Source organism: Anser brachyrhynchus, assembly GCF_964034855.1.
Source record: "Anser brachyrhynchus genome assembly, chromosome: 1".
Classification (NCBI taxonomy): domain Eukaryota; kingdom Metazoa; phylum Chordata; class Aves; order Anseriformes; family Anatidae; genus Anser; species Anser brachyrhynchus.
In genome coordinates, this window is record NC_137694.1 from 193,935,847 (window position 1) to 193,947,087 (window position 11,241).

At 45.2% G+C, this 11,241-nt stretch overlaps 1 protein-coding gene across 4 annotated transcripts in view; it reads left to right on the forward strand.

Moving 5' to 3' along the window:
* Positions 1–6,122, forward strand: part of ARHGAP20 (Rho GTPase activating protein 20) — a 61,968-nt gene extending 55,846 nt beyond the window's left edge. For all 4 annotated transcript variants that reach the window (XM_080580375.1, XM_080580377.1, XM_080580376.1 and 1 more), the window contains exons 13-15: positions 565–754; positions 1,516–1,627; positions 4,074–6,122. In XM_080580375.1, the coding sequence (XP_080436501.1) occupies positions 565–754; positions 1,516–1,627; positions 4,074–5,137 (1,366 nt within the window). In that variant the 3' untranslated portion in view covers positions 5,138–6,122. The remainder of the gene's footprint in view (positions 1–564; positions 755–1,515; positions 1,628–4,073) is intronic.
* Positions 6,123–11,241: the final 5,119 nt, after the last annotated feature.

An 11,241-nucleotide genomic window follows, 5' to 3' on the forward strand; every position in this document is an offset into this window, starting at 1 on the left:
ATCTCAAATTTTAGTGACCATTTTGAAGCCAAGATGGAATTGTAAATAAAACACTGGAGCATAGTGAGAAGGGAATCCTACACACTGGAAGGTGATATAAAACAGAAAGTGGGCAAAGTTTCTGTCATGGGAAGCAGAGCTTTGTACACTAGCTGACCTCGTGCGTACTTCTGTACGTGTATACATGCCTATGGCAACTCGATGGCAGGTAGTGACAACGGATAGTTCACATTGAATAGTGAACTGTCAGGCAACTTTGGTGAAACACAGTTTCATGTCATACATTGCATGTGGTTCATTAGTCTGACAGACTGTAATTCTAATTATCTGTTAGGGTATTTCGTGGCATCCCAGGAAACTGTTTAGAGATGTGCTATAATGAGGGCAAGCAGCTGAGCAAGAACGCCCCATCAACACACTACCTGCTTCAATTAGTGGACCATCTTACCCTGTTCCTGTATTTTCATTGTCTTGACTTGTGTGTATCTGTGGAAAATGTTATCTTCAAAGCTTTGGTATTTTCCAGTCACTAATTTGAAGACTTACATTTGTATATGCTTTCAGGTTAATAGAGCAGCTCCCCAGAGCTAACGTTGTTCTCTTACGTTACATCTTCGGCGTACTACATGGTATAGAAATGCGATCTGAAGAGAACCAGATGAACGCATTTAATCTAGCTATCTGCATTGCACCTAGCCTGCTCTGGCCTCCTGTTTCCTCCACTCCTGATATGGAAAGTGAATTCACAAAAAAGGTGGGAGACTGCAGTGTACTAAACAAAAATAACCACAAATGTGAAAATAGTTAGTACCTCTTCAGATCCCTGTCCTTTTATCAGGGCTACAGAAACATTCATAGATTCATTCTCATAATCTGCCTGGGAGAAGGGGAGAGAGATCAAAAAGAGATACCCAGTGCATTAACAGAGGACTTCTGTCACCCTAAAGATCTCCCAATGTTGTAGCCTTGAACAGGACAGAGCAAAAATGGCAAATCTGTATGCAAGAAGGACAGGAGTATTTGGACTCTATTCCAGGGTAGAAAGGGACATGGGTGGGGGAGAGGATTGCAAAAGGTAGCAGGGAAGGAGACAGTGGGGAATGAATGTCATCTGCCTTTACTGAAGAAGATGGAGTTTGATGTTATGTGGGAAACATTTGGTAAAAACAACTCTAGAGACAGGGCATAACAGGAAAGATGGGATGACGCCTCAGGAGATGCTACCTTGCTCTCCCTGGCTCCCACTGTTCGCCCCGTGGAGCCACATTCCTTCGTGCCCTGGCTCAGTGTGCCGGGAGAGCTCACGGGGATAGCTCATGGCAAGAGCCCCAGGCTGGCCCACCATGGGGAGGTCTGCTGCAGGTCGTCTGGGGTAAGCCTCTGCATTGAGACTGCTTTACAGAGGGCACTTCATGGATGGCTGTTGCTTGTGTTCTTCCTCTGCACGGTGTGTTTGCCCTGAATGTGATAATTCAAGAAGTGACAGGACATCTCTCTGCCATTGCTTTGTTGCAGATTTCTAGTCTGGTGCAGTTCCTCACTGAGAATTGCTGCAGGATTTTTGGGGAGGAGATTAACTCCCTCTTCGGAGAAATACTGATGACATGCAAGAGAGAAAATGGCTCAGGTAATGCAGATGCTGTTTTGATCCTATCAGCTAAACACAGCCAGACAGAAGATCGACTCACATGTCTTTCCCAGATACTGCTGTTGTCTCTGTCACCTTACCCAAAGTATTGGCGATAGTCAGTGATTTCAGCTTACCACAGAGCTAGAGCACCTCTAAGTGCTGTCCCAAATAATCCCTTGTTCCTATTCCAGTCATCTGAGCTACTATGTTTAAAAAATGGGGGGTGTTAGCAAGAAAGGAAGAAAAGATGTAAAGAAGGAAGAAAAGAAGAAAGGAGGGAAGGAAGAAAGGAAGGAAGGACGAAAGAAATCTGGAGAAGGTTTCATCTCAAATATATAATTTGTGTCCCAGCATGTCTTCTCAGAATATCAGAAAGCCAATGATCAACAATGGTTATAATACAGTTGTCACATCGTTATATAAGTGCTGAAAGCATTATTTATTATCAAAAGAGAGAGATTCTCCAGATTTTTAATGGGACAGGCAGATTTTGCTCCTAGCACAGAAAAGTCATGGAACTGGGGACTGAAAATGTCCAACAGAGTAGTTGACTGGTATGCGGCGTGTTCCAGAATATCAATATTCTTTTCTCTAGCACTGTGATAGCATTGATTTTGACTGGAAGTTCAGGTCTCCCCTTAATATATTTCTAAAGCTGCATTTCTACTTCTACTCTTAATGCGTTTCTACTCCCTAAGAGTAGAAGAACGTGGAATCGGGCTGAACAGCCAGGTTGCATTCCAGTAATCAGTGGAGTACCCCAGGGGTCAATACTGGGTCCAGCCTGGTTTAACATCTTCATTAGTGATCTGGACAATAGGGTAGAGTGCACCTTTAGTAAATTTGTGGATGACATGAAACTGAGGGGAGTGGCTGACTCACCAGAGGGCCTTGCTGCCATCCAGAGGGACCGTGACAGGCTGGAGAGGTGGGCTTACAAGAACCTTGTGAAGTTCAACAAGGAAAAGCGTGGAGTCCTGCACCTGGAGAGGAACAACCCCAGGCACCAGTATGTGCTGGGGGCCACCGAGCTGGAAAGCAGCTCTGCAGAAAAGGCCTTGGGGGTCCTGATGGACACCAAGCTGAACATGAGCCAGCAGTGTGCCCTTGCTGCTAAGAAGGCTAGTGGTATTCTTGGCTGCGTCGAGCAAAATATCACCAGCAGGTCAAGGGAGGTGATCTTTCCCTTCTCAGCACTGGTGGGGCCACACCTGGAGTGCTGGGTCCAGTTCTGGGCTCCCCAGTACCAGAGGGACCTGGGCATACTGGAGAGAGCCCAAGGCAGGGCCGCCAGGATGATGAAGGCACTGGAGCATCTCTGCTGTGAGGAGAGGCTGGGAGGGCTGGGGCTGCTCAGCCTGGAGAAGAGGAGGCTCAGGGGGATCTCATCCGTGTCCCTCAATCCCTGAAGGGAGGGTGCAGAGAGGCCGGAGCCAGGCTCTGCTCAGCGGTGCCCAGTGCCAGGACAGGAGGCCATGGGCACAGCCGGGCACCCAGGAGGCTCCCTCTGAGCACCAGGCAGCACTTCTGTGCTGGGCGGGTGACGGAGCCCTGGCACAGGCTGCCCAGAGAGGCTGTGGGGTCTCCTCCTTGGGGATCTCCAAAAGCCGCCTGGACGTGGTCCTGGGCAGCCTGCTCTGGGTGTCCCTGCTTGGGCAGGGGTTGAAGCAGATTGCCAGCTGACCTCTGACAGTCCCTCCAACCTCAGTCATTCTGTAATTCTCTGATCTTGCTGTGCTGGGACTGAGTGCTCAGACCCATGGTGGGTTATGGCAGCTGAGCAAGTTTTCAGGCAGGCATTGAGGTACGGTAACTGCCCATGCATGAGCTCTGCTGCAGTGTGAGATAAGTCCGCTTAGCATAGCCCTGAGCAAAAGAGATTTAATGTAACACCAATTACCGCATATATGGAGCAGGGTGCAGGTGTGCACAGCTCAGTTGAAATGAGGTGACTTTAAACAGAGACTGGAACTTTCTTCACAGTGTTGCTCTTAAAAATGTAATTTCTGGAAGACCGTAGAAGCATGAAGTATGCCCTGTTTTCTTCATCTTCCTAGAAGAGGGAAAGAAAGGTTAAATGATGTTTTCACTAACAAAAAGAAACATCCAATAAATTGCTGATTTAATACTCTGTATATAAATTAATGTTCACAGCTGGATTATTTACTGCTGAAGTACTCAAAAAAAAAAAAAAAGAAGAGACTTCACCCCTATTTGTCCTGTTATCCTGTGTTTCTTGACTGAACTGCTACTTAGCACTCATTCAGTTTTTCCTTTCCAAATTTAGACAGTATTTATTTCTGAAATTACTGACGTTTCTCTTTGAAGAGACTTTAAATGACAAATGCTCCTAAAAGTAAAAGCAAAAAAAAAAAAAAATGCAGCTGCCTGTCCGCAGGGTGGTTTGGTCACTGCCATGCTAACGCTTGGTTTATCCTTGCAGATGTGGCTTCCCTCCATCTGAACGACTCTTCCTACGACAGCCTGGAAAATGAGGCGAACGATGAGGCCGACTCCTCTTCCAGCGACTGGATTAAGAACCGAGATCAGGATAACAGGAGCAGGGAGTCTGTCTTCACCCTGAGCGACGGCGATTCGGAGCAGACAGAGGTGGATGAAATCCAAAGTAAAACCAAATCGAAACAGTTGACGATTTCTGTTGATGTACACCGTAAGTTTTCCTCACAAGAAAACTCAGAGAAGGAGTCTCTCTGCTCCAGTGCATTGGGCTTCTCTTCAGCAGCTACCTCAGGTGTCCTCAAAGCCTTGAGGAGACACAGGCGCTCCTCAGAGCCTGCAATCGGCCTCCTTGCCCCCAGCTTCACCCACAGTGGCAACAGTCATGAGAAGGCAGCGCGCAAAGCCAGCTGTGACGTTGTCCTGTCTCACGAAGATGAAGACTATCTCCGTCAGCTTCGGTCATTGCAGATGGAAGGGCAAAAGCTTATCAATCAGAGCCTGATTATAGGGATTAACATTGGTAAAAGCGACAACACAAACCAAAATGTTGAAAAGAAAGACTTGTCCCATTGCCTCCTGCCTCCAACGCCAGAGGGATTAAATATTTGCTCAGGATTTAGCTCTTCTAGCCTGTCTTCTCCTGGGACATCTCCGTCTGTGTCGTCAATGAGCTCCCTGGACAGTGCTTTCTCTCAGTTTTCAGACCAATCTGTGTTTACCCCAACCGAAACCTCCTCCCCTTTTGATATCAGCACTTTTCAGTCAGTAAAGAAACACGAAGAGACTGCCGCTGACGTGGCTGATGACTATTTGGTCACACCCACCAGGGTGCCACCATCTCCACAACCTACCGAGGCGCTGGCTGAGGGGGGCTTGGTGGAGCCCAACAGCAGGCCAGCACTCCTGAAACCTACTGAAGGAGTCGACGGCTATTTGATTAAGCCTGACATTCAGCCATTACCTCTGAAAGTCGCAGGAAAAGAGAGACTTCATGATCCAAGATCAAAGAGGAGGTCTAGGAGAGCATTACAGCAATCCAAAGTTTGAAGAGACTGACCAAAGCTTTTTTGCGGAGGAATCTTAATGCTTAAAATAAACACCATAAAGAAAATGCCTTTGGTGTTAGTGTGTGTTCATTTTAAGTTTAATATACAGGCTGTTCAAATTTAATTGAGCAGTCCCTGAATTCGTGGGTTTTCTTTTTCTAGGAAACTGTTAATGTTCCCACATAAAGCTTTGCAAGAATATTGTAAGAATAATAAAAATTGCTAAAAGCAAGCAAACAGAAACCTCCTGAAAAATCTGATAAGGTCCCAGGAACTAAGAGGAGGGACCTGTTCTGTGAGCCTCTCGAGGCAGCAGGGTTCCTGCTGGGACTCTCCCCTTGACCACTTGTGTGTTGAGCCTTGCGGATGTGGGTCCTGGTCCTTTGTGGTTTTGATGTAGCGTGCAAAGTCAGCGTAGAATCCATAACTGTGGTATTATACTACTGTTCTGAAACCGATAGGTATTACCTTCACTGTCCTCCAAGGAATAAGTGTATTGTTTTCTGTACGTTTCTGAGGTATGTTCAATAGGTGTAGTTATTTCTTTCACACTGCGAAAGAAAGAAAAAAAAATAAGCTCAAAAATATGTAAAGATAAATGCTGAAGCTTGTAACTAACACCTCCCAACTCTGTGTGTTTCATTTATTGTGCTTCGTTGGCTGTTCTGTTCATGTTTAAGTTGTGAATAGTTTAACATTGCTGTAAATGGCATTATATATTATTGCAAGCAGAACACATGTAATTTTATTATGCAGCATCTAAAACATCATATAATATATTAAAAGTAATGCATTATCTAAATGCTTTGAGTTTGTATAATATATCCTGATAAATTTTGCTATTATATATGTTCTGAAAAAATGTGTATTTTTGTACTTGCAAAAACTGCTGCTAATTTTATGAGTTCTGTTTTGTTGTTACAGCACTGGTACTGATGTGTATGCATTCAATGCTATATATTAAATATTATTTGTTATGTCATAAATTCAGTTTATATTCTTTGTAATGTTTTTTAGGTGTTTTTTATAGTTCTACAAGCTATCGCTGAAGCAGAAGTCCCAGTGATGCCACTGTAAATCTTGCCTGGGGAAGGACTGCAACATTTTTCCTCCCCTTTGGGTGGCATCATTCATACCATATGTATCATCAATGCTGTTAACTTTTGTAAATTTTGGTAATTTTCAAACAAGAATTCCTACCCTTTTGATTTTCACCTGGAGACTGGGTAGTGTTTTCAGCTAAGGGGATGATGCGAACAATATTGAGGTGCAGAGAGAGATTTTCAGGTAACAGCTATTAGGGTGGGGAGCAAGTAAGAGAGGGGAGCAAGATTTATTCTTTAACATCAGCAGGATTATCGAGAAGGCAAGAGGGAATAGCAGTGCTAAACTAAGCATCTGTGCATGTGTGCATGCATACAGTGCATCTGAAATTGCATAAATTCATTAATTAGCTTTCCGTTTTCATCCCCCACTCCAGTTAATTCTGGCCAGTGGTGGAGTTTCAGATCCTGTTCTGTTCAACCACACTCTGGTAAAGGTGCTTATGCTCCTAAATCGTCCAGTATTTCTGAAAAAAATACAAACGTTGTCCAGTGCTCTAAGCTATTTCCAAGTATTATCAGTGTAAAAAGATTTCTAGCTCTGTATCAGACAGAATGGATTATCTCCAACAGATTCAGGGTGGGAGTTAACTTGAAAATACAGAATCAGAGACTTACTATTTTGGGCTCTAATCCTGCAAATGGTTATATCAGTGAACAGAAGGGCATTTGTAGAGACCTACATAATGCAATAAAATATCATGCACTTGGTAGTATACCAGCATGTATAATTGTTTACAAGCTCAATTTTTTTTTACTGGAAATTCTCCTTTTTGCATTTTTCATATTTAGCTATTTTAATAAAAATGGCAATATGCAGAATCTGATCTGTAATAGTCACCTTCCAAAGGTAAAACCCTTTGTGTGTATCCTGAGACCTGTCATGTAATAGGTCTACATGTTCACCTTCTTTAAAAGAAAAAAAATGATGCTATTTTGAAATAAAACAGCTACTCTGCACTTCTTTTCGAAATGGCAAAAAGCATGTTGCCATGCTGCCAAGATTACATCAAGTAGCAAATGCTGATTCATTGCAGCAGTAATAAAGCCTTAGAAAAATCTCTAGTCTCTACAATATAAATGTTCTGTCCTACAAGTGATATCTTCCAGCAAGTCGTTTATCTCTGCTAGTCTGAAGTAAAAGCATATCCAAGAGTGCCTCGATGTGAAACAAATTATGTGTCTGCTTTTGAGCTGTAGCTGAAGCTAGAGTGCTTTCAAATTTAAACATATGGTGAACAAGCTGGATGCGGACCCAGTGCGATTTAAAATGCACTCCTGTCTTGAAAGACATACACCCTGCTGCTGTGTGAGGCTTGTTCTGTGACAGGCACAGAAACGAGCGCTAATGGAGAAGATCACTGTCTGCAGTGCTTACTAAAGGAATTAAATGCTGTTAAGATCCGAAATGGATTGTACTGAGCCTTTCCAGAGTGTTGGATGCACCCTTGAGGACTCCAGTATGCAGTGGCTCCAGGTGTGCTCTTGCTGGGGAGACATCAATGTATCAGGGGTGTCCCTGCTGCTCCTTCCCCTGAGCACCCCAGAGGGCTGGGTTTGGGGCAATATTAAAAATAAAATGTTGAAAAACGGAAAACTTTTTAGATGACACTGCTTACATGTGCCCACGAAAGACTTAGGCTAAGGTTTGCCCCTCAGCCCTGAGGGGTGACAACAGTCCATGCCCAGGACCCTGCCCGGTCTCTGCAGGAGGCTTCAAGGAGTCTTCCCAAGCCACCAGCCGGCAGTAGAGGGGGGCTGCTTGGGGGGAGATGCCTGAGTTTTAGTGACAAGTGGTCAGAGAGACGTTTCCACAATGTTTTCCTTCCTGGAGCAGCAATGCCTCATGGAAAGATAAATAAACAAATGAAAAGTAATTGACTTAGGGAAGAAACAGCGGCAATGACTCCGCACTCACGGCTGTCAAGAAGAAAATGAAGCAAACTGACAAATGGCCTTTCTCGCCTGGACTTTCTGTCCCACAGGGGTTCTTGAGCTTGTAAATGATGAGCATCCTACCTGTTTCACAAGCACTATCCACCTTGCCTTTTGGGTCGTTTCAGAGACTAATGTAGTATCAATTTAGGGCAATTTGTTCTTGAGCTCCATTAAAAAATTTTGACTTTGTTTTTAGCCCTAGTAAAGGAGCCATGTGCCTGAATTTTCATGGTATTTTTTGGTAAGGGCTCTTTCAAATCTGTTTGTCAGTCTCATAAATGATATTGCTTCTTCCCTGCAAGCTTTAGCTCTGAAGTACAGCCCAGTTCAGGAAGAGGGACGATGTATCATCCATTCTCTGCTTAAACCAGTTTATAGAGTTCAACTAGAATAGACTATAGGTCTCGGGGCTGAAGCGTGGCCTTTAAATTGAAGGCGTCCCTTTATCCCTGCCTCCAATCACCAGGTTTCTGTTAATACCTGCTGGTCCAACTCCTTCCTTGTTAAAGAGATGTAATGTTGCTTCAGGGTCTGGTGGTCTACAATTCATTTCCAGCTTTGCTCCCATTCCACTCTGTGACATTTGGCAGACTTATTTGCCTCCTCCATTCCCTGTTTCTATTTGCATGACTAGTCTTAGAGTAAGAGAATCATCTAGGTTGGAAAAGACCTTCAAGAACATCAAGTACAACCATCAGCCTGACCTACGAAGTCCCATCACTAACCTGTGGCCCTATGTCTATGTGGAGCTATGTGCACACATCTCTCTAACAACTCCAGGGATGGGAACTCCAACACTGCCCTGGGCAGCCCATTCCAATGCTTAACCACCCTCTCCATGAAGAATTTCTTCCTGATGTCCAGTCCAGACCTCCCCTCACCCTCAGCAGGACACGGCAGTTTGTGCACAATGATGGCTGTTCCCATTGCTGTTCCCCAGACCCAGAGTCTGATAGAGCCAGACACACTCATATTAATCCATAAAAACGTAGGGGCACTGATAATTCAGGCTGGAAGGGAACTCAGGAGGTCTCTGGCCCAAACTCCTGACAAGGGCTTGCAACTCCACCTAGCTCATGTCTGGAGCAAAGATAGCAAAACCTCAGCTGGTCACTGCTAGTCATCAGGATGGGAAATTCAGGAAAAGGTAGCTGGCTCAGACACCTAAATAAAACCTTTTGTAACAGACAATGCTGATGTTTTTTAAAGAACTTCAAAAATTTATAAAAAATGAGGAAAAGCTGTAGTCTTATGTACAATATTCAGGTTGTCTTTGTACAATGACTGGATGTCTATGATACATGCTTTCCCTCAATATTCAACATCTCCCTTAATCCCAGACTCAAAATACCAGAATAAAATAGGGAGATAACCTCGGTGACACCTCAGGGCAACCTGATGTGCTCACAGCGTTTGAGGAATCACCTAGAGGAGGCCCCAACCTCCCTCAGCAAGGGCTGATGTGGGAAGAGGGGGGAGCGAGTGCCCGCGCTAGGCCTCGTCTTTGGTATTTGTGCAAGGCCACATCCCCATGGAGGAGGCCTCCGCTCCTGCCAAGTGCAGAAGGTGGTGGAGCAGGACGTCTGCTGGCCAAACCGAGCCCTAAGTAACACCTAAGGGCACCCAGGCAGCTTTCTGCCATTCATGGAATGATTTCCCTTACTCTCAATAGCTAACAACGTCTCTGTATGGAGGCCGCCGTGGAGACAAACTAATTGATCCACCAGGGTCCAAAGGGGAATGCGTTTTGGTTAAAGGTGCTGAGCATTCCTGTTAAGGCATGGCTGCCACGCTGAGGGCCTAAAGGTTTTGGTCATCACTTGTGTTTTATGAGTATGTACAACGCACTCTGTAGTGTTTTCTTTTTTCTTAATAGTAGGTTTGCCCCAGGCCTTATTTTGTCGAGGTTTCTTAATGGCTTCACTGCAAATGTCAGCAGTTCCTCGAGGACAAGTAGTCTGGTAGCTACTGCCAACTGTATTAAGTTAAATATTTCAGAATTTAGCCATTCAGTGACCCTGTGTAAGAGAGGTGTTTTCAATGCAGAAATTATTTCTCTGCACTTGATTCTCTTGTCACAAACTGTTTCTGTCAAACTGCTACAAAACCACTCTCAAAGGCAGCTGTAATTCTGATATTACCCGTGAAGGAAGAGGGAAGGCTCCCCGCCTCCTCCTCCTCCTCCTCCTCCTCCTCCTCCTCCTCCTCCTTCAGAGGCCTGAGGGTCCAGGTACCAGCACCAGAGGAAACCAGGGGCTGAGGCCAGCTCTTGGGCAGACTGAGCAGCTAATGCCAGCCACTGGAGAGACCCATTTTCCACGTGTGCGCACAAACTTCACCAGCAGAGATGAGCAGTACCAGCTGCTGGTGATGTTCACTGTGTGTGTCTACCCTAGTCGTAGTCAGCAAACGGGCTGAACAAGAAGGAATTGTTTTAATTGTCAAGTGCCCCATGGACCATTTTCACAGAAGATGGGGTATAAATTGTTCCCAAAGAGCTTAAGGTGGGGCAGAGAAGATCTCCTCCAGATCCAGCTGGATACACCAAGAGATCACTCGTTATTTGCTACTGGGAGCCCTTCATGCGAACCCCTGGCCTCAGAATAAGCAATAGCAGCTTTGTAAATGCAAGTTACCTACTGCAAGTGTTTTACCTGAACAAACCAGCTTTGTCTGAAACGCCCCTGAAAGCACCAAGATGGGCTGTCCCCTCGTAGGGCTTGGGGAGCCAGCTTGGTGGGGCGGCAGGAAGGAGGCAGGGACGTGGTCGGGCCATTGGCACAGCTGCCTATGAAACGCATGTCCGACACCACCGTCCCTTTTCCAGAAACACCTTTGACTCAAGGAACCTAAGATGAGCAAGCAGCCAAAGAATTCCACGCCCCAAAGCCTCCTTTTCAAGCAGAACTTGGTCTCCATGGATCAGAGCAGTTGAGGCCAGAGGGAACTGAAGGATTTTGGTAAGTTTTCATTGCCCACAGGAAAATGGTCCATGTACGAGCATCCAAATGATGTTGTACTTCTCCATGTAGCGATAGAATAAGGAGCCTGCAAGGTGAACCTC